The sequence below is a fragment of the Ictalurus punctatus genome, chromosome 21 (genome assembly GCF_001660625.3).
Source record: "Ictalurus punctatus breed USDA103 chromosome 21, Coco_2.0, whole genome shotgun sequence".
Classification (NCBI taxonomy): domain Eukaryota; kingdom Metazoa; phylum Chordata; class Actinopteri; order Siluriformes; family Ictaluridae; genus Ictalurus; species Ictalurus punctatus.
The window spans coordinates 2,243,704-2,267,788 of record NC_030436.2 but is presented as its reverse complement, the minus strand read 5'-3'; the positions used below and the strand labels follow the sequence as shown (position 1 = coordinate 2,267,788).

Sequence of the window (24,085 nt, the reverse complement as noted above, 5' to 3'; positions counted from 1 at the left end):
CATTATGCTTATTATGTCAAAGTATTGTGAAGGAAGAAAAGAGACCAGAGGGGGGAAGAGTTCAAGCAGAACCTATTTGCTTGCAATTAAATCATACAATGGAATGGCAAATTTCACTCCAGTCTAGGCTTGTTGAATTGTTTCTGGAGCCGTACATCTGTGCACGGCGAGGAAGGGATAAGAGCGATGAAGGAAAATGATTTTACCTTAACGCAGACTCACATTGTTTAACAAACGTCCTTCAGCTCTACAATGAAATGCTGGCTATCTCTGTGCCAAGTACAATGTCCTGAGTCCCTTCGTGTTTTTTTTTCCTTCTTCATTCAAGTAGATAGATTTTGCATGTTTACAAATTTATAAATACCATGTTTAAATGTCTGAAGTAAATCTGGAGTGATCATTTTAGTGCTTTTGCCGCACACGCATATCTCAATTGATCGTATTTGAGTTGATAAAATCCAGGATGAGGTCTAGAATAAAGCAGCATGTTTTTAATTTGATGTCAAGTCTGAGGATATCTTAACCATTAATGCAAGTTAGCTTAAGTACATCAAGAGGAACAGTTTGGAGTCGATTTCTAAATCCACTTAAGTAAACAGCTCAGGTCTGAAGTTTCTCGATTAAACATATGAAAGATTTTCTTTACAAAAATTTTATAATAAATTAAAAATTAAATTTAAAAAATAGTGCCTTAGCCAGAACAGCTTCAGTTCACCTTGGAATAGATTGCACAAGTCTGTGGAACTGTACGAGAGGGATGAAACCTGGTCCGCCAAAAGATATTCCCTCAGTTGGTGTTTTTCGTGATAAATGAAAATTAATTTTAAATACCCCTATGAATTTAAATACTGTCCAATATGAAAATTCATGAAAACCTCCCATAGGTGTTTGGGTGGGTTGAGATCTGTTGACTGTGAAGCCCATATCATTTAAGTCATTTTCGTACTCATCAAACCATTCAGTGAGTCCTTGTGGATGGGGGTGGGGTCATCCTGGAGGAGACCACTGCCATCAGAATAGAAATGTTTCATTATAGGATAAAGGTGATTAGTCTGAACAGATGACCCCACAGCATAAGAGTAATCTGTTTTCCCTTTCATTTGTTACCCATCTGTACATATAAATATGGTCTGTGTTTCTCAAATACAAAGGATTATTAAAAAGTAATCAACTGTTTTTTAACTCAAAGGGCTTGTGAAATAGCTCAATACTTGGGTTCATCTGGAACGTTCTTAACAACAACGCATGAGCTTTCTTCAGGACGGTACCCCTCTCAGGTTGCCCCAAAGTATGGAGTTAAGCAGTGTCCAGACAGACAAGGAAAGCAGGGCCACCATTGATCAATGACGTGTGAAATGTGGCTGCAATTCTACAGTGGGGGGAATAAGTATTGAACGTGTCAAAAAAAATTTCAGTAAATATATTTCCAATGAGGCTATTCACATGAAATTTTCACAGGGGTGTAAATTTAGAACCTATTAGGTTTTCCCCAGTGGGATAACAGAAGAACACTCACAAGGAAAATGTTGGTCATACCACATTATGTTCTCGCTGGTCATTTTACATTAGACTGCTCATCGATGGTTGCAAGATCTCAATTTAGCAAGTTCAGCCACATAGCTAACTATTTGTGGCTATTCTCTCTGGATTTCCAAACAGCCTGACTGTAGCTAATTAGCTTTAAAGTCTTCCTTACCTTCCTGCACATATGTATTTCAGATGAAACAGAAATACATAAGACATTTTTTCTACACAACGCTGAATTTTGCTCGTCTTCATGTCAAATCAGAAGGTCCCACTCAGCTCAGTTAATGACTGCGATTTTCCTCTGGTTTAATCCCAGCCGGTCTTGGGTTGTGACCTTCAAATTTCTTTGGACACAAACATAGTCTTTAAGAAAAATACCATACGCTATCTATTCTCAGTGACTATAGACTCTAGAGGAAAGGGTGCATCTGTGAAACACATGTCAACAGGAAGAGAGCTACCCAAACGTTATCAGCAATAGGTCTTGGAGATTAGGTCTCACTCTGTCCATGGTGTTCCATTTTTTGTTGTGACAAAGTATGAGCAGCTGCATTAAACCTAATGTTAATGCAAACACAAATGTAAAATAAATGGGCAAACAGAATCTACAAGAAATAGAGCTACAATGCTACTAAATGATGAATAACGGCTATGGGGAAAACATAAGACAATAAGTAACAGAGATACTCCTGGAAGGTTGGAATACGGGAACTGATGCTGCTTAAGCACATGAAGAAGACCAAGAAGACATTTTGTATATTTTAAGCAGTCACAGATTGGCTGGTAAATGTTGGGAGCGCCCTTCTTGGGATGAACCCATGGCACAACTCCTGGTGAATCGGTGGCTGACTGCACATTTTGCACATGCTGGACCTGAACCCTCACATCTGGACAAAGTGGGGAAAAACTTCCATGGTAGTTTGAGCAACAGTAGATTTATTCTGGAGAAGATTCCTCTTCAAATCCTCACCCCTCCACCACCATGCTTGATGGTTTGTGTGAATTGTGTGTGGTGATATGCTGCATTCTGTTTTCACCAAACACAGTACTTGACCCATATACCTTGAGTCTAATGGGCTTACAGAGGCCTGTAGGTCACATGATGTAGCTCTTGGGTTTTTCTTTATATCTCTGAGCATTAAAGAAGGCTCTCCATTTGTAGACAATGAACTAAGTCATATTCACAAACGTATATGATTTACCCTGCCAATGCTAGCCATTAGCTAACACTATCTGATGAATTCTGAGAGCATTTTTAAGCAATCGTCATAAATGTTCTTAATCTATCTTTATTCTTCTATTGGCTAATAAGGACTGAATTCAGCTGTCAGCATTAGATACCATTTGGGATGGTATGTTAAACTGCTTTTTTATTTTGACTTATGAATACAAGTATATGAAAATAATCTTACATTTTATTCATAAATAACAATGAGTTTAAGCAAAGTTCTGTTCATTAGCCAAGGAAAACTAGACAGCTTTATTTTGTAAGTAATGTTAGTCATTGTTATCTTAAATACCTAACAAGTGCCTACATGGAGTCTCACCTCTCCATCATGTATATTTCAGTTGGTCACATGATGAAGATTCGAATTTGTGTGAATCGTTCTCTGTGATCATTATGACTCTGAGCTGGATCTAGGTAAAACTACACTGCTTGAGTTAGACATACATCCATTATCAGGCTCCTCCCTGACATTCGAGCAAAGCTGCAAATGACTGTGACTAATTTTGACCTAGGTGGCTCCATGCAGACTCTCCACTGGTGAGTCAATGCTCAGTACTTGGTTCTCTTTTGTTTAGCCCCATACACTCTTTTTCCACCCAACTAATTGTCTTCTTTTCTGCCTCATGTTTTTTCCTACATACACTCATGTTTGTGCTTGCATCTCAGCATGTCTGGCGGACATCCTGTCATGGATTTACAGCTTATAAAACTAAATCCTGCATAACTAAGCTGCTCTGTATAACAGGGAATGCATCCTCTGCCTGAAGGCTATTCAGGTGCTTGTTCAGTCCCTTCTCATCTCAAGTATGGACTACTGCAACTCTCTTCCGGCTGGTCTTTCATGCAAGTTACAAGAATATAAAGCATAATGCACGCTTTGTTTTTAATCCTTCCAAATTCTCCCACACCACACCCCATTACTCCACTCTCTCCTGTAGCTGCCATATCAGATTTAAAACACTGATGCTCATCTACAAAACCAAAAATGGACTCCCACCTCCCTGAATGCACTCATCAAATCATTGTCTGTCTTCAAACAAGTCTGAAAAGACACTGAGTCACTGAGCAAGTGAATTAACTAAGCACTACATTCTACATCCTCCTATTTGTTTGGTTAATGACATCTATGTATAATAAAGTATTGATATTTTATCTACTCATAATTCTGAGATGATATCTTTTCATAAGACAGAATCTTTATGGACGATAATTAAGAATTTTATATTTAGTGTTTTTAATTCTTTGCTGTTTTTACCGGGACCTCCGTACTTAGTTTCTTTCCTTTTATATAGCCCATGTTTTGGAGTGATAACAAACTTCCTTGAATACTTGAAATGTCACCTGGCCTGCAGAAGGAGCTTGGTGAATAGGCGAGGAATCAAGTTTAGGCTCCGTTGTATATCTCTTGTAAGGAAACACATATTATATCAATGAATGCCAGAGCTGCACACATTAACATCTGTGTTTGTTTTCTCATCCACTAAGGGGATGAAACATGTGTTCTAAACAAATACAGATACTAATAGTACGTGCACTATTTGGGTCGTTTTTTCTCCAAAAAGTTTGCCGGAAAGCTTCATGTGGAGATTAGGTGTATGCTTTAGAACTGGAAAGCTGTGAGGATGAAGCTTATGTACAGGGTTGCCAGGTTTCAGGAAATTCCCACACCAAATACATCAACAAAAAAAAATAATTAAAAAAAAAAGCTGAAAAAGTTCAGGCAGTGAACAAGGAAGATGCATTTTACTTCTTTTTCTCAGTATTTGTGTGGGAAACAAGTTGCGCACAGTGGCGCACATTTCTGGATTATTTATAGAGTTGCTGCTCCATGTAGCCCACACAGACTGCTCTGTGCACAGGGCAGCATATCACTGCTGGGGACTCTGAAAGAAAGAATCAAATTAAGTAATATATATATATTATTTGTACGTTCATTGCATATGTTTTGATGTCAAATAAATGTTCGCCATCATTATGCAAAGAAAATCTTCCAGGAAAATAATACAGGCATTCTGCAAGTGTGAGTAAATTTCTCTGATCTTCCTGAAATGTAACAAACACAGGAAAGACTATGTTTTGAAATACAGTTACTTTACTATATTACTCAGTTCCATTAGATAGAAAGTTTGCCATAATGTTTCACAGGATATCTGGTTCAAGAGTTCAAGGTTATTTTCAGCAAATTATTGATTGTAATTTATGAATCTGAAAAGGACTTCTTTTTCCAGCAACACTTTTTGTTGTTTTCAGCTTTCTATTTGCATATTCTGGGGTATAGTAGTAGTGTGCACATAGTGACCACTAGTCAGGAGCTTAGGCAACATAGTTTTTTATTCCTATTGTGGTGGAAGGAGCATTTGAAAACTAAGATATGCGTATATAAATCCTACTGTTACACCAGATTTATAGAAAACATTGCGGAGGGGCTAAAAAAAAAAAAAAAAAAGAGGCGTGCCTCACGAATGATATATACCCATGTCACCCTGTTATATACGGACATTAACCCAACCACCCAAAAAGGGCACACAAGCCAGTTGTTCAATGGATGTACTCAAATGTGGATACACATGCAAATATCTTTATTTAACACTTCTGTATGAAAAACAACTCATTCAAATTTGCTTAACATAACTAAGTGGTCCCACTCCAGAATTCCCACAGGTTTGAGCATATGAATAAGGCATGTGAAGAAACTACAGGGTTGAACCATACCAGTGGCAGATAGAAGAAGATTCTAAATCCTCCCTTAGGAAAAATCGTATAGCACCATGTGCACCAATCCAGCTCACACGCCACACAAGCATGCATGCACGCCATGTCATGCCAGAAACACCACCACCACAACAACAGAGAGACGAATGGGAGCTAGCCATCTGCCCTGGGTCTCAACTCTTAAACGAAGGAAAAGAGTCTGTCATAACCCCATAACACACACACACACACACACACACAATTCAAAATAACAATACAAAATGAACCCAAAGAAAATAAAGAAAATGAAATGGTCCTTTAATGACTCACAAAATTAGTTACTAATAAGCCCAAAGGCTGAACAATATGCCCAGCTAGTAAAAGCCACCACCAGCGGACTACATCAACAACCTGTCTGCATCAGCGAAAGCTCTAAACAGGAAAATAAAACATTAGCTCAACCTATGCTCATTAATAATACAAAGGGATGGGATCAGCACAACGCTCAGCATCTGTTTCACTACACTATCATCAGAAAAAAAATGTTTAATCCAGTCCATGTGACTTCATTAACTAAGGAGCAGGTGTTGGGGCGTTTCACGGTGGATCTTTTGTCGTTCAGGCATTTACAATCACTAACACTTTTCCATGTTGATGACTATCATTTTATGACTTCTTCTAATTCAATGCCCAAAGCTAGTGTTATTTTTTTCATCAAGTTCTTCTACCCTGAATGTTATGCATACTACACAAGTGACACTGAACCTATACCAAGCACAACAAAGCAGAACTACGTACTCACTGTCCTTGTCTCTGTTTAGTCTTAATATAGATAGTGAGTGAAAGTAAAACAAGACAAATATACTGAAACTTTTGGCCCATTCTGCCTTCATTTATTTCAACAGTTGAACATCACTTCACAAACATGCCAGTATCTTCGTGTCTGTGACAAATATGCATGGATTGCTCGATTATACGTATTGTCGTAATCAATAACACATTGATAGAATTCCCTCTATCGACATACCAGTGCTTAGGAAACATATTCAATTTACTGGGAAAAGAGACTTGCCAAAGGCAATGTTTAGGCTGTGTGAGAAAGTTACAGGCGTCAATAAAAAGGAAACAAGAGAGATATCTAATCGAAGAACCTTGTCTTCAATGTTTCATTCTCCTCACGAAGAACCATCCAAAGGAAATTACAAAGAGAAAAAAAAAAAAAAACATTACTCACTTTATAGACAGGGACCATTATTATTTTTTGGGAGATCTGAGTGGTGTCCTGGGAACGTCTGGGAATACTGAGGACTGTAACTGTACAGTTACAGATTACAAAATCTGTGCAGAGCTCAGTCATAGTCTTGGTAGATTTTTTTTAAACACTACTAATAACAAATAATTAAGCTTTATAATTAACATTCATATAGAATTGATAAGTATCTACAGCTCTACAGCTTGGAAATACCAGCTACAGCATCAGAATTAAGATGTTATCCAGTAAATAGTAAGAAATTGTGAGTAACATTTAAAAAATAAATTTAAATAAAAAAATTTTTGACAGTGCATTGAGACAAGTTTTCTGAGGTTGTTATGTACTACAGGTGAAGTAAGGGGGTTGGGGGGGGGCATCTTTCTATTTTCATGTTATCAGACTTGATTCTTCTTTAGGGCCTTCAGTTTGCTATTTGTTTTTATTCTCTTCAAAATGTGTGAGCAGTCATCCCAAAGTGTAAAATGTTGTACAAAGATCATTTAAAAATTGACAGTTAAAAAAAAAAAAACATTATATAAAATCCATCAGTTGGAGCTAGATAAAGGTATATAAGTACATCTGTGAGTAAGTTGGCAAAAGAAGAAATTTCAGCACAATAACCAAGAGACTACAATTAGTAGAGCTAGAGTGAGAGGGACTGTTGTGGCTGAAGGAGCGGAGCTGTTGCTAGAAGAGCAGTGGCCTTTGTTCTGGCCGATGCAGGCTGCATATGCCATGACATGGGGGATGTAGTTCTGCTCTTGAACTCCATGAAGCAAGTGTGCCATGGGTCCTTTGGAGAAAATAGCAACATCTTCACCTCCATGAGTTTCCATGCTTAACGGAACGGCTGCCTGGGCTTGATAGTTGTTTTCCTCTGAGAGCATGAGAGAAGCAAAGAGAGATGTCAGTGCATTACATCCTATGTTAAGGTTTGTTCAGAGCACACTTCAGTAAACTAAAATAAAGTATCACACTAAAGTAAGGTATAAAGACTAAGAAAGAAAGAAAGATACGTTAATGTTGAGCATCATTGTAAAGTTTGACATTTACTATGTCTTTCAACAGACAGACAATTTAAAGACCTCTGACATGAATCATAAAAAGGTCATAAAAAGACAGACACGCACCACTTCTGAATATTAACAACTCTTTAAAAGCCTTTGTTCAAGCATTTAGCAGACCATTTTTGACTTACTATAATCCACAGTTGAGACGTTGACCCTGGAACCATTGATGAGCTTGAACCCAGGGCCATTTCCATACAAGATGGAAGTGAAGGGCTTCTGGTCAACATCACTCAGCATAGGTGCAAGTCCTGCACACACACCTGAGTGTTGGAAATCCGAATGACACTTTAAACAACACTGAGTCTTTTATTCTAGTCAAACACTAACCAAAGATTGAGTTTCCTCGTGCTGTGTAGCCTCCGAAGTTGAATACATGAGAGTGATCAGCGGTAATGACAGTCAGGGTGTCGTGGATGCTGGTGAGAAGATCAACGTGACCAATGGCACGGTCCATTTCTACGGCCTCGTGCAAGGCTTGCTTTGCTTTGCCCTCATGGTGTCCGTGATCAATGCGCCCGCCTGCAACGGGCCAGAGAAGTTAGAGCACTTAGGGTATATTTACACAACAATGTACTAAAAATGGAAAAAGTTTTTCCTTTGCATTTTTTTTTTTTAAACGTTTCGCGTACAGACAGCAACATTGTCAAAACGATATCTGTTCACACGGATCCGCAAAAACGACTAAAGACGTTTTACTATGCATGCCAGGCCAGTAGTTGGCGATGTCACTTTGTAAAGAAACACTACACGCCTGCGCACATAAGCATTCTTCCACAGAGCGGTGAATACAAACAATCATGGCGAAAGGATCAAGCAATTTTTTTCTGGAGGATGGTTTATTACTACAAGTGACCCTGGACTATAAAGTGGCAAAAGGTCAGGAACATGTGGACTGTGAGTCATGCCAGTTTAAATATTCTGACATCTTGGCATTTTTAGCCCACTATCTAACAAGGAAGGATTTCCGTACGAGAAAGAGTCGATTTCCAAAGCTCACATAACATCAATGCTGAAAGCCATTAGGGGAAATATAGACAGGCTGTGGACTCATGTTCATGTTCTAAGAGTTGTGCGATCAAATATGGGGTGGGTCGGTGTTCAACTGGGAGGTTTCTGTGGCCTTTGAGTCACAAAGTACCAATGAAGTGATGTCAACTGTGTGAGGTCACAACCAGAGGTTGTCAAGTCCCGAAGAGATCTTCAAGTAAGTTTGGTCATTACTGTCATTTATACAACAGTTAGATCATTTATAAAATTTCTGGTCGGACAATATGGTATTCCATGAGTGAGGATAGAAGGCAACTTTATGGCAGAACATTTTTATTGGCTTGTATTTTATTGGACTGTATGTGTACCTAGTTGAGCGGTCTTTGCAAGTTGTCCTTTGTGTACTAGTCTGTTTAATTGTCTTGCTGATAAGTACTGTTCCATTTTCGATGAACCCACTTTTTATTCTGCTTTCTGTCAAGGAAAAGCTCAACAGGCTAAGGAGAAAGCTAAACACAGATCTAGCTGTAGGCATTTAAAGGGTCATGAAACCTCCCTCTTTCAGCTCGTCTACCTCTCAATGTTTTTGCAAAATGCCGCTTGACTGGGCGTGGATGGCTGTGCGAAGAAAGGAGGGGGAGTGGGCGTGGCAGGGAAAGGCAGGAGAGGAAGAGAGGGGGGCGAGCCTTCAGAACACTCAAAAAAAAAAGATGGATAGAGATAAAGTTTGCAGACGAGACAGAGGACTTCTCTCCTCCGGAATCCCCAGTGCTAAATGGAGACACAATAGAAAGCAGTGCAGGTCGTCTGCCCTATCTATTAAACCATTAGCCCCTGGTGTGACTATGGAGGAAAACATCAAATAAAACCGGAGGCAGCACGGATGTGAGGAGTGTCGGAATTGTACCTAGCTAATAGGCTCGAGCTTTTCACGAATAAAAGGCGAAGGCTCGTCCCTTCAACACGAACTCTCGGTGTATAGTTTTGCACGCGACGGCCCACGGAGCTTTAATATTACATATATGATATTATATTATATATCGTATGCACGGTTTTTATAATATATTTTAGTATATTGTTTTCCTCAAGCCGGGGGCAACTCGGTTGGGGGAGTGCTGGAATGGAAGCTAGCTAATAGGCTCAAGCTTTTCACGAATAAAATGGGGAAGACTCGTCCCTTCAACGCGGATTCTCATTGCATAGTTTTGCATGCGACGGCCCACGGAGCTTTGAGCGGTTTAATCAGCTCAAAAGGCAAGTAAAACTGTCATGGTTAAAAATTAGGGATGGAAAAGTCCTCGGGACTTATCACCGCATCGTTGTGTAGACGCAAACTGCTTTCATGAGCATTTCTCCAATTCTCATCGCTCTCCAGAATAAACACGCTCGAACTCTTACACCACTGAAACAAACAACTGCGACCCATTTGGACGCCTCTCTCAACTACTACATCTGTAGGAAAGCACCACGTGCTGTCACGAATAATTAAGAGACCGCATCTTCTCATGGGATAAGAACACGGAGGCTCATGAATAATTATGAGACACCGACACGTCATCGAAGTACTATAGTACATTGCCACGTCACCGCCTGTGACTGAGATTTTAAACCAGGAAGACAAAAATAGCGGAAAAAAGCTCAAAATTAACCAGTTTTCTCCTACAATTAAAATGAACAGATGCTAAGATTGTTCTTTATGATGTGCGATACGAACACCTCAGTTAAAATCCCAGAAAATGTAGTTTAATGTTTTATGACGCTTTAATGTCCCAACTGCAAACTCATTTTGCATATTCCATGGTAGTCCCTTGATAATATATTCTCATTCAGATATTTACTGTACTTGAAACCAGCTATTGTTGACACCACTACGGTTTATTGTAGTTCCGTTGTTGGGCCAGATAAACATATAAAAGTGGCAATATATGGCAAAAACAATAAAGAAATACATAAATGAATATATAAATCCACATATTCCTGCGTAAAAAAATACTTTCCGTTTTGCATTTATTTTATATAGTTTAATTATTTACATTCCCCCCCACAAATGTAATTATTTTATTTTTATTTATGCAGGAATATAAGAATTTATGTGTTCATTTATTTATTTAGCATTTTCCTAAACATTTATTTTAATTAGTTTATTTGTTTACATGTCTCCTAGCAAAATTGAAATATTTCATATTTATTCATGCAGGAATATAAGATTTTGTGTGTTCATTTATTTATTTGTGTATTGTTTTTGCAGGTTTCGTCCTCCATAGGCACTAGACTGAATGTTAATTTTTTTTCAAGAGTGTTAATACATGTTAAAATATGTCGTCATCTTTTGTTAAAAACTAGTGTTTGTTGACTTCAGTATTAGCGGGTGCATAGTGACACTTAAGTTTAATAGAGATACTTGCACTGAAAAGCAGTGAAAACTTGATACCGCACAATGTACGTCTTACCATCACTTGCAATAGGACAGAATGATCACTTGCACTACGCTCAGGGTACCTGCAGGGGTCAGCACTTCAAATGTAATGCTTTTTAATACCATATTCAAGACATTTCCAAAATATTTTAAGACCTGCACATCACTTCAATCATCCTACACGATACATCAGCTATAATGGATTGTGTTCATGCATATGCAGTACATCCATTTCTGGGTTTAAGTAAACTATAGCAGGGTAAACTTCTATAGAGGGGAGATGGAAGACCGTATGAAATATCCTTCTTACATTACCATTTGCTCCAACAGTGAAAGAAAAATAAAATCCAGTGTTTCCTTTCCATGACTTTCCAAGAGAGGAAGAAAAATATATAGAGAGATGGATTACGGCAGGGAGAAGAGAAAAAGATGTCAAATTTACCATCACTCCCTCAGCTGCTGTATTAGAAACCCCCTCGCTGCAGTGTTTACGAGTGTTTTTTTAGTTAGTAATTTAATGCCAGGGTATTGTAACAAGTAGTGTTATAAATTTTCATAAAGAAGAAAATATATTTTTAAAAACATTTGCTATTTTGTAATATTACTATTGCACTGAATAATAATAATAATAATAATAATAATAATAATAATAATAATAATAATAAATTATTTGGGGTACAACATAGTAATATAACAATAGTAATATATATCTGACTTAATTCACTTTTATGTGTTAGACATTGTGTCTTTAATTTTGGCGGAAAACCGCAGGAAGTCCTCAATTTATTTGGCAACAGATTTTTAAAATTCACTTCTCATTACCAATCAGGTGAAATGCTGTAAACCTCTGCCCACAAACATGTTTGAGATTACGCTAACGTAAAACCAAGGTGAATCTGGCGAGTGTCGTGTCTAAATGCAGACTACAACAGACTCAAACTCGCACCTTTGGCCGCCTCAGGGATGTGAACCTGGCCTAAAGCTGGCCAAATGCACACTCGATCACCATCTGGGCTCTACATGGACAAAGTCGAAAATATTGTTCTTGAGGCGCAGAGCCATTGTTTGCGCATTCTTTCATCAGGAAAGCCAGTAGCGGGTAGGCAGGATCTCCCAAAAGAAATTTTAGTATCACCTCCTCATCATTCACAGTCTTCTTCTCCAGTGCAAGGATGTTTCCGGTCTTAAAATATGTATTTACTTCAAAATGGTGAAGACGCACGTGACATGAATACTCCCAGGCCATTGTATGATGACATCCACACATCTGTATTTGTAGTCACATACAGTTTGCACATTCAGTGAATATTTACCGTTCCGGGTTCAGGTAATCCATCGAGTTGACAGATGGCTGCATTATTTCGATGTGGGTCCCATCTACAGCTCCTAAACACTGAGGCATACCATGAGCACGTTCAAATCCGGACACCTCGGGCACAGCGGAGGGCAGCATTATGAATTTTGAATTTTCGACCTACATGGACAGAGATGGCTCTGCACGTTTGCCTGACAATAACAGACACAGTTGGCCATGACAATCTGAAGGCACTGGCGGTTTTTCAAAGTCTCCTCTCAGAACTGAAGTAATACAGCATGCACACCACCTTATAACGGACTCCAACCGGTGATCTCATGTTGGTCTGCTCGCCTTGAATGTAAGGACAAACTTCTTCACTGCGGGCAAAGACAGAGGCTTTTGACACGCAGAAGTTTTCCTTCCATTCACACTCATCAACAACACCATTGATAAAGATTTCCCACAAGCTGCTTGTCCTCCCAGGTCTTACTCAAGAACATCTTTTGAACACCCTTCATCAGCGTAGATGTGGGTTCATAATTTGGCGTATGTAACAAATAGTTTTCGGTTTATAGTTGAAAACGTTGTCGTGTAAACAGCCCCTTAGATATGGCAGGCTTAACCCTTGTATGCTGTTCACTACTGTGTAGTAGAGCCAGTCTATAGCATCAAAATGGTGTCAGATGTACTGAATATACTTTTTAGCTACCAAATGAGTTTAAAAAAAAATAATCTCAAAAGCCAACTGTAAGGCTTCTTCCACTGTTACGCTTCCTATGTCCTAGCATTAGGCCTATTACTGCAAACCTCGCTAGCCAATGTGAATTTACCTCTGTATACAAGAGGGCTGTGTCACAATGATAACAGAATTTCCAGCAGCAGAATTTATATGGCAAGAAACAGACAAGCAAACCAGTAGCAGACAAAGTCCTACATTTCCTTGTTTCAATTTTCCAATTAAGTATATTCAACTCTTTCTAAATAAATCTTATCCCATAGCAGTCCGGCTCCAGTCCAGCATGTCCTGCCGTTTTAAAATTCACAAAATACTTTAATTTTGTTTTAAGTGTTAGTACAAATAGACAGAAAAAGTCATTTGCATGCTTAGGATCTTCCTGAGGAGACACCCCGAGGAATGGAAACAGCAGCAATAAAAAACTTGGTCTAACAATTTGTTCGTTATAAAAAGAGCTCCTCCTCATGTTAGTCATCACCAGCTTTGAAGTCAAGTCCGAGCAAGTCTAAATGTCACAGAATTTCCTCTGTCCATTGTTACATTTTTCTCTTTACTCTCTTCAAATTCAAAATGCCCTAGCCGCTAAACCCAAATGGTAAAATGGCCACACAAAGATGCTGTAATAACTGATATCCTTTAAAATCACTTAACGTTCATCAGAAAGTGCTCGGACTGTATTTATTTATAATGAACAGTTAAATAGTTTTTAGTTACTACATTATATAGACAATAGACAATCAATAGATAAGAGACTGACTGAATGGCGACAGCAGTTACCTTATAATGCTTAACCATTACTGATTTGTCCATGGCTATAAATAGCACAATTCAAGTGCTTACATTTTGTTCCGTAGTGGCGCTTCAATGCTGCGGACGCTTGAACAGATGAGAATTCATACATACTTTTCTATTATTTCATCTTTAAGCATTCTGATTTGGTCATTACCTTTCTTTTAATCATTTTATAAGGGCAAAGCCCTTTGCTGGAGTAGTGGTGAATGAAGTTGAATAATCAAGATATAGAGGGTAAATATAATGAAAACTATAATAACATCTATCAAGATTCTCCCCTTTCTGACTCTAGCCATGTATCTAGTCTCTGGTCTGAGTCTCTGCTGCCTTCAGCTAAGTAACTTACACAGGCTTAAATGCATGTGATCTGCTACAAAAGCCACGCGGGGTCATGTTTAGAAAACTGGAGTCGCCAGTGTTTTTCCTATATTTTACCAGCTCTGCTACAGTATCTGTTTTCAAGTATTCTTTTCAGGCCACTGAAATAATTTGCTGGGTTCATGGTCTGCCCTTGGACAACTCCTGAAATACTGTATGCTCATGTTGCATCACCCTGCTTTAAATATAAACATTGTGAAACCAATGTGACTTGAAGATCCATGATTCTCTCACCTTCTACTAGCAAATAGAAGCCCTTAGGGTTTTTTCTGAGGACCTTTATAGCCACATCCACCATCTCGGTGAGGGAAGGATCAGTGTTGCTGTCCCTCTCCAGTTCATATGGCATGTCTGCTGGCTCGAACAGCCCTACACCATCGGCACAAGAAAAACAGGGCATATTTTCCAACAACTCAGCATTGTTAAAGACTGGCTAAAGCATGCAAGTGAAAAACTCACCTAGTAGATAATCAGCAGAAGAGGGATTTATTGAAAGGAGATCCCTTTTATTCCAAACATAGTGACCCCTCTGTGGAAAAAAAAAAAAGAAGTTATTTCATTTTATGATACATGTAGAATAAACCTCCTTCTTATGGGGGGATTTGTGGCTAAATCACTGGTGTAATTCCTCTGAATGATGTGCGGGTCATGTGGTACTAATAACAAGACAGCTCTACAGAGCCAAAGCTCATCAGCTCACATACCAGACAGCCAGTGAACCATGACTAGTACAAGGAGTGAAATTATCTTGCAAAGCATCAGTAAATGTGAAAGTAAATGAAAAGCAGAAATATTCTTTGCCTGAAATCATTTAAAAAAAAAAAAAAAAATGATTCAGGATTCAAACTCCCTTGTTACTCTCACCTTGTTCTTTGTTCTGTCAATCCATTCCTGGATCAGATTCCGGCCATCTTTGCGTGTCCCACTGTGCTTCTTTTCACCGGGGTATTCCACATCCGACGTGTTTTTAGGAAGCATGTACTTTCGTCCACCACCCATGATTACCTGTCCACCCGTACCCAAGGCAAGAATCAAAAACTAAAGGGCAAAAACTTCAAATGAACCTACCTACGATTCAAAATATACTTTATTGGAGTATATTTGGAATGGTTTGGCAAACTCCAATAGTTCAATCTAAATTACCCAATATATATATAAATATGCAACTGTCTAACCACATAAACCATTTATCAAGTGAAATTAAGAGGGCGCATGGGCTCACGTTGATATTTGGAATGTTCTCAATGAGCTGACGGGCGATGTCCTTACAGCCCTCCTGCACTGCCTTAGCGGGCATATCTCCATCTGAATACCAGTCGCGGTCCACACAGTGGGCATATGCTGCACTCGGGGTGGCATGGGTCACTCGTGTTGTCGTTACGATGCCCACAGATTTTCCTGATGAAGACAAACGACAGGGTGCAAAAGTATGACCACAGGGTTTGTTTTTGGATCGTCATTTATTAAAATCCGACACATCATTTTTGTTGGTACTAACGATCCAAGAGTATATTTTAGCTGATATCCTTATATGGAATTGAAATCTATCCTGATCTCTACTTTAAACAATGTTCGCTCTTGCGAAGCCGTATATTTTATTAATATATTTTATTTGTGTCTAACTAGGGGTGTAACATTCTGACGGTTTGGATCCATGCATTGATTTAAAAGGCAATGAATGAGATGAACAAAAAAAAAGGACAAAGAACTTATGAGTGAAAAATAATTAATGTATTTAAACTGATGTTAATTTTTTTTTTTTAAAAAGGCTTAATACTTAATAGCTCGTCTAGGTTAATTAATAGTAGGGCTACCCCAGATTCTGTACAAGGTTGGTCACATATTGATCAGAGGCTACTAAAACAAATGCATTAAATGTATATTTATTATATTTACTATATTTATTATTTGTTCCCTCGTTTACACTGCATAACCCCTAGATCTATGTGCAGCTGTCCAGTAGGATCACGCCAGCACTGTTAGCTGTCCTCCGTGTCCTTTAACTGTCATGGCAGGCTTTTGAATGCTTGTTCTTTTGATGTCTTTCAGTTGTCCGAGCATGTCATGAATTCTACTCCACTTACTCCATTCACCACTGTTCCAGCACAGGACTTTGCCCTTATAAAATGAACTATTCATTTTTATATTTCATGTTTGAATGAGCTGTTAGGATTCTGTACTCCCTTTATTACCTTTGCTCCTATAAGCGTTCCTTCAATTATTTGTTTAGCACATGCTTTAACAGTGATATTATTCCATTTGCAACAAGCCTGCCGTTTGAGAATTTTTTTTTTAAGCATCTGCTGTTTACACTCAGGATCTTTAAAACGCCACTAGTTGAAGATTTTGAAGGGGTTCTTCCGGGTAATTTTAAAACGGTAGTAACACTAGGTAGGGTAGAGGATATGAGAAAACATATAGAGATCATATATAGAGCAGTGATAGGTGAAGTGAATAACATTGATTACATCATTACAATGGCACCTGTCAAGGTATATTAGACAGCAAGTGAACAGTCAGTTCTCAAAGTTGATGTGTTGGAAGCAGGAAAATGGGCAAGCGTAAGGATCTGAGCATCTTTGACATGGACCAAATTGTGATCGCTAGATGACTGATGCAGAGCATCTCCAAAACTGAAGGTTTTGTGGGGTGTTCCCAGTATGCAGTGGTTAGCACCTACCACAAGTGGTCCAAGGAAAGCGCCCATGGCTTGGTGTTGACTTGGCCTCCAAATTCCCCAGATCTCCATAGGATCGAGCATCTGTGGGATGTGCTGCGCAAACAAGTCCAATCCATGGAGGCCTCACCTCACTATTTACAGGACTTATGGGATCTGCTGCTAACATCTTGGTACCAGGTACCATAGCACACAATATTAGGTAGTTGGTTATAATGTTATGGCTGATCAGTATATAGGTATATTAGACTGGCCATGATATCATAATTTTCACACCAATGCGGTGTCCTTAGTTCAAACCGGTAATACCAGTATTAACGCTCCTTGGACACTAGATGGTGCTATGGGGTCATTTTTGGTGCACAATAGCCTCCACAATAACGCAAGACAGGTTGATATCAAACTTTGATTGTTATTATTTAACAATATATAAAAAGTACATTGAAAAAAATTTAATCAAATTAAATTGTGTGTTGTACACCAAACCGCTAACGACACACCATACATAACAAATATAGCCTATGTACAATAGGGCTCCTCTTTTAGGAATTAATGGTGTCTGTTTTGTCTTTTAAATGCGACTAGATAGATAGCTTCGTGGAGTTCTGTTTAATATTTTACGCGCATTTGTGCTGCCTCTCTGACCTCATACAGCTGTTCCTGTCAGTTAAATGTGACATCTTCGATCAGCAATTGTCATGTTCTGGAGGTGAAGCCGGATACAAGTACAGATAGTAGTTCAATGAAACAACAAACAATACAAAATACTAAGCTTGGAAACACAAAGACATGAACTATGATATCAAGACAAAAAATACATGGACTAAAGTACAGAACGTGAGCAATGAACAGTGACAAAAGCTAGACAATCAGTTCTGTGCAAAACGTAGCTTAAATAGTATTGCTCATTAACTAAATCAGGTGCAGGTGGCCATGTGAGAGTGATGCAGTGAGGTGCAGTGGCTGCTGGGAACTATAGTCCTGCTCTAGTTCCGGCATAACCCTGACAGAGCCCCCCACCCGAAATTATGAGGCTCCTGACAGACAAAATTAATTCGAAAGGGGGTCCAGGACAGTCAAACAAAATTTGTGTGCAGATATGGGCCCTTCTGCCAACAAAGTTTCTCATAAGTGACACCCTTAGCATTGCTGGAAAGAAATCACAATGTCCTTCAATATGCGGCGAGATGGACCAATTTCTTCCGCTTGGCTAAGGGGTAGCACACCGTCCAGGATGGAACGCATAGTAATGACCACCACAAAGCCAGTAGGGGGAACGAAGTTCAAGACAGATTCATAGGGAAGAGTGACATTCTCCACAAATCCAGAGAGGGGTGCGATTTGCTCTGAAGAGCCAGAGGGGGGAGCAACATTCTCCGCAAGGCCAGAGGGGGGAGCGACATTCTCCTCGAAGCAAGAGGGGGGTGTGATGTCGTTCTTTAAGCAAGAGGGGTGTGTGCTGTCCTCTAAACAAGAGGGGGGTGTGATGTCCTTCTCGAAGCAAGAATGGGGTGTGATGTCCTCCATGAAGCAAGAGGGGGGAGTGACATACAGCACATAGCAAAGGGAAGGAGCGACATCCTCAATGGGGTAGGAAGGTGAAGCGACGTCCAAAGTCAAGCAGGAAGGCAGAGCAATGTCCTCAGTGGAGTAGGAAGGCGAAGTGACATCCAAAGTCAAGCAAGAAGGCAGAGCAATGTCCTCAGCTGAGTAGGATGGTGGAGCAATGTCTGTAGAGAAGCCTGGTGCCTTGGGCAAGACACTGAACCCCAAGTTGCTCCTGATGGTAAGTTAGTGCCTCGCATGGCAGCTCTGCTACTACTGGTGTGTGAGTGTGTGTTTGAATGGGTGAATGAAACGCAGTGTAAAGCGCTTTGGATAAAAGCACTATATAAGTGCGCCATTTACCATTTATATTGAAAGATATACTGTGTTGCAAAGACAGGGAGAGGGAAAGGGGGATTATAGAAATACAAGCGAAATATTTGTTTCCTATGCAAGGGCTAAGAAAAAGTAAATACATGTCTCTCTTTTCCAATAGACAATTTTGGGGGGCTAGTTATAGGTCTTTTTAAGATGTAGTTGGGAAATTTTGCAGAAACCTGTAAACCCTGGTTAATGACATTAGATTCAAAAACAGCTGAACAAAGTTACATCTAAAACCACACAAAATGAGCTTCTAGACTGCATGCAGGATGACCGCATGTTGTCAACTCTTAGCTACCTATTACAATGTTACTCTAAAAATGGTCTTAACTTCATTTTGTTTGAGGGAAATGTCATTATCAATGTTTTCCTGTCCAACCAAAATCTACGGTAGTGAGCCGCTGCTCCATATTCATCTACTACTACGACACACTCTTCGTGTTTTCATGAGCTCTCTGTTATATTCTGTTCATTTTGTTTGCCTTCAGAAAAGTAGTTAAGAGTGGAAGAGTTTTTCCATTTGCACACCTGCATCTTTGGCCCATTTAAGGATGGAGGTGACTTCGTTGCCCTGCGTGGTGTTACACTGGCCCCTCACAGCCGCTGCACTCACGCCCACTGTGCCCTCGTTGGCCTTCACTCCACACAGGTATGCCGTGGCCGTGCCAGCACTGTCTGCCACCTGAGCATTTGTGTTGTAGGTCTACAGAAAGAAGCTGGTTGTGAATGTTTGTGAAATAGGAAAACGTCAATGTTGGGCTAATCCCGGAGCAAGTTAGTGTTTAGATTCAGATCCAGATGGAATAAAAATAATGCTGTATATTACAGTGATCACCCAGTGATATTTGCAGTATTTATTTTACATACATAAATACTGTTTTATTTACAGGAAATCAATCTGTAAATGATTGGGCAATTTAGAGCAGAATATTGGTTTTATGGTAAAAAAATTTCAATATCATGCAACATCTGCAACTAGGATTTCTATGCCCTTTATTTCAGCAGCAATTTTACTTTTTACGTTTATATGCTAGTAAAATGTTGGTTTAGTAAAGCACTGACATTTAAGGTGGTTGAATCAGTATAAGCTAGTTGAGGGAACTGTTGGCTCGGTAGTTAAAGCTTTGAGCTACAGATCTGATGATTGGACGTTCAAATCCCAGCACCACCAAACTGCCACTGTTGGGTCCTCGACCTTTATCCTTTAACTGCTCAGTTGTATCATGTCTCAATTATAAGCCACTTTGGATAAAATCATCAGCCAAAGGAACAAATGTAGTGGATTATATTTTATTTTAAATGTAATCCACCACATTTACTCATTCGGCTGATTATTGTTCTTTTTACAGTACATCACAGTACTGTATGTTTCCAGTAACATACTATACAAAGTACAGTAATTACCTGTAAATATACTTAACATTTATTTTATTTACTGTACATTTACAGTACTTTATACTGTTTTTTAAAAAAAATGCTGATTTGTACACTTTTGGACCTTAGTCTAAGCACTCGAGGCTGAAAGTCTATGACTGAATGACTGAACTAAAATGGTGTGCTGTGATGAGACTGTACACATCCTTATTATATACCAAGGCTGGTCAGACGTACTGATTAACAGTCAGACTTCATAATGACCCTGTGTGTTTCTGATTTCTGAGAAAATACATCCTCACTGTGGTATCCAGTTTGTTTTCATCTGCTTTATTTAACAGACATGGACATTACCTCATGTGCATTCAGACATCAGTGGACATGCGGTGACCAACAAGGGCCATTATGTCACAGCATGGATTAGGAGCACAAAGGAAAGCAATGATGGGACAAAGAGGTGTGCTGTCAAACCTTAGAGAGGGCCACATATGGGAATTTGTCCATCTCCAGCTGACTCTCCTCTCCATAGCGGCCGCTTAGCTGTCCCTTTAAGATCCTCGCCGCTGTTACTGTAGGTACACCCATACCTAGACAAAATTTAGAGCATTAGCTTTCACCACGATGCACCATCTCACATTTATAATAGCATGCTTATGTGTTACTTAAAATCATTTGGCAGACAAAACAAAAACATAACAGAGGCAGAATACAGTATTCACAACTGTCTAAGGGCTGTAAGTCAACATCCTTGCGATTATAAACCACTGAACTATATCTATTATAGAAGCAAAATAAATGTTATGGTTTAATGGTTTTAACAAATAACCCAATTTGGAGGCTCAACTGCCTTGTAAATAATAAGATACTTAGTAATTAATAGTAAGCCTGTAAGAGCACTGCACACAGGAAGCCAAATTAACAGAGAAATTCTGACCTTTACACACTCACTTTTCTGCCCACAACTCACTGGAATCTAATGTCAGATCTTACCAGGAAGCCGATGTACTCCCACACACCAGAGCTTAAAGACTTGGGGCAATTTGCATAGCCATCGCTGTTTTATTCAAACTAATATGTTATTACACTTTTATGCTAGTGCATTAGTTAGTTTCAGCCCCTTTATCCTCTCCTGATTAAAAGGAAGCTACATTTTCAGATGCGGGAGTGTGGGTTTAATTCATTTTAAATGTTTGTTAACACCTCTATCTAAGCAACCTTTTGGTTTTATATGATCCACCACGCCTACTTAGATCAAAAGATGCAGGCTATCTGACGGTACCTCGAATAGTGAAGACTACAGCAGGGGGAAGAGCTTTCTCTTATAGAGCCCCACTGTTATGGAACAGTCTTCCTATTAGTGTTCGGGACTCAGACACAGTCTCAGTGTTTAAGTCTAGGCTTAAAACATATTTGTTTACTCAAGCCTACCCTGACTAGATTCTGTTCTACTACTTCGCAGTCATAATTATCTTTCTTCTCCCTCTCTCCTTTCGCCGAGCCCCACACGAATTTATGGAGATACTAGAGATCCAGATCCTCTCTGCCTCTGGATGGAGCTCAAATCTTCTCTAATTCCAGACTGCTGGGACTACGGCTGCTCCTAACGCCATACAGACTTCATATAAATCCATAATGAACTCTTTCACACTATCTGTTGTTACCCAGATGAGGACGGGTTCCCTTCTGAGTCGGGTTCCTCTCAAGGTTTCTTCCTCTTAAAACATCTTAGGGAGTTTTTCCTCGCCGTCGCCACTCAGTGGCTTGCTCAGTTGGGATAAATTCGCACCTTTAATATCTGTACACCATGTTGATATTTCTGTAAAGCTGCTTTGAGACAATGTCTATTGTAAAAAGCGCTATACAAATAAAATTGAATTGAACCTCACAAAATATAAAGTGGTATTTTATGAAGAAAAGCTTACTTTATTATGCAGTATGTGTCCTAATGCTACTCTGTGCAAAACTGCACACAAAAATATATTCTGTCACAGTGCATCATCTATTAAACTGAATCAAGTTTGATTTCTGCATTTCTTGGATGCCTATATTTAATAATAACCACATGATTTTATGTGAAATACAGGGTAAAGTTTCATTGTAGTTTGTGAATTAGTTTGAATGTAGAATGTTAACATTTTCAGCAGTGATTCAAACTGCTCTTAAATAAGTCACCGGAATACATTTTTTATGTACATTTTCCTGTCCTTGGACCATATTACATTAGAGCTATTAGATTAAAACGTCATCTTTAGGACTGTTATTCAACATTTTAAAAGATCATAATACAAATAATAATGTATTTAATGTATTATAATAATGTATTTAATAATAAACGGTGGTTTAGTGGTTAGCACGTGCGCCTCACACCTCCAGGGTCGGGGGTTCGATTCCCACCGTGGCCCTGTGTGTGCGGAGTTTGCATGTTCTCCCCGTGCTGCGGGGGTTTCCTCCGGGTACTCCGGTTTCCTCCCCCAGTCCAAACACATGCATGGTAGGCTGATTGTTGTGTCTAAAGTGTCCGTAGTGTATGAATGGGTGTGTGAGTGTGTATGTGATTGTGTGATGGATAGGCACCCTGTCCAGGGTGTACCCCGATGCTTCCTGGGATAGACTCCAGGTTCCCCGTGACCCTGAAATGGATAAGCGGTATAGAAGATGGATAGATGGATGGACTAATTTCACTTACCATCTCCCAGGAAGAGAATAAGATTCTTGGCAACATTTGTGTTGCGCTCCTCTTCCAGAGCCTTCACTAGAGTATGCTGTGCCCATGAGTTCCAGAATTCAGGATCCTTCTCCTGTTCTGCAGAGCATCAATCATAGCAGTTTGACTTTGGCTATATATTGATAAAGATAAGCACACTACAAGGGTTAAAAAAAAAAATTAAAACAAAAAAAAAAAACGTTCTGTCTCCAAAGAAAATGTCATTTATAACTAAATCATTATGACACCTATACCATTTTTCAACACAAGACATGACATAACCACTAAAATCCTGTATCATCGGTGAACCCAGTAGGAAAATGACATGGCAGCAGAAATAATAATCTCTGTCTTTTGGAGGGGACTTAAGCCTCTTATCAGTGAATAACATGCGTAAACATAAATCAGCACATGATGGCAGGGTAAAACTTTGTTTTCATTCACACTGTGAAGTAAGGAGCCTGAGACTGCAGAGTCCATTCATTTTTCGGGGCAATGCAAAGCAAGCAAAACATTTTTACAATAACAATACAACCTAATGTAAAAGTTACAAGTGACAATTTTCTTCAAAGATGATGTAATCAAATGACATGTAACACTATCTCGGCGGTGTCAGATATTTATCATGTGGTCTGGGACATTTATCATGTGGTCAAAATCTCTGTTTAAAACACCTACAGACAATGCTGTTAAGCCATTATTATGCCACAGTGACAACAGTATATCTATTTCAGATTTCCGTATCAGGGCATTTAGTTCATATGGAGTCAAAATATAATAAAGGGTGTTTTCACACCTATTAGTCGGTTTACGTATATGGGGATTGATACTTCTGGTTTGTTACTCGGTACACTAAAGCAAAGAATAACCGTGAAACAAACACCATAAACACAGCAACATAGACAACAGCAAAGAAAGACAAACGTAAGACAAGGAGTACAGTGCAAACTGTGGCTATATACACATAGGTGCTCGTTAACGGGGCGGCTGTGGCTCAGGTGGTAGAGCGGGTTGTCCACTAATCGTAGGG

At 39.2% G+C, this 24,085-nt stretch overlaps 1 protein-coding gene across 5 annotated transcripts in view; it reads right to left on the bottom strand.

Annotated features, from left to right (window-relative positions):
* Nucleotides 1-6,311: 6,311 nt before the first annotated feature.
* alpl (alkaline phosphatase, biomineralization associated) overlaps nucleotides 6,312-24,085 on the bottom strand; it is a 54,988-nt gene continuing 37,214 nt past the window's right edge. For all 5 annotated transcript variants that reach the window (XM_047149394.2, XM_017450968.3, XM_017450970.3 and 2 more), the window contains 10 exons: nucleotides 23,038-23,154; nucleotides 20,823-20,938; nucleotides 19,506-19,680; nucleotides 15,597-15,772; nucleotides 15,239-15,379; nucleotides 14,834-14,903; nucleotides 14,609-14,743; nucleotides 8,096-8,287; nucleotides 7,897-8,016; nucleotides 6,312-7,575 (listed from right to left, as the gene is read on the bottom strand). In XM_047149394.2, the coding sequence (XP_047005350.1) occupies nucleotides 7,307-7,575; nucleotides 7,897-8,016; nucleotides 8,096-8,287; nucleotides 14,609-14,743; nucleotides 14,834-14,903; nucleotides 15,239-15,379; nucleotides 15,597-15,772; nucleotides 19,506-19,680; nucleotides 20,823-20,938; nucleotides 23,038-23,154 (1,511 nt within the window). In that variant the 3' untranslated portion in view covers nucleotides 6,312-7,306. The remainder of the gene's footprint in view (nucleotides 7,576-7,896; nucleotides 8,017-8,095; nucleotides 8,288-14,608; nucleotides 14,744-14,833; nucleotides 14,904-15,238; nucleotides 15,380-15,596; nucleotides 15,773-19,505; nucleotides 19,681-20,822; nucleotides 20,939-23,037; nucleotides 23,155-24,085) is intronic.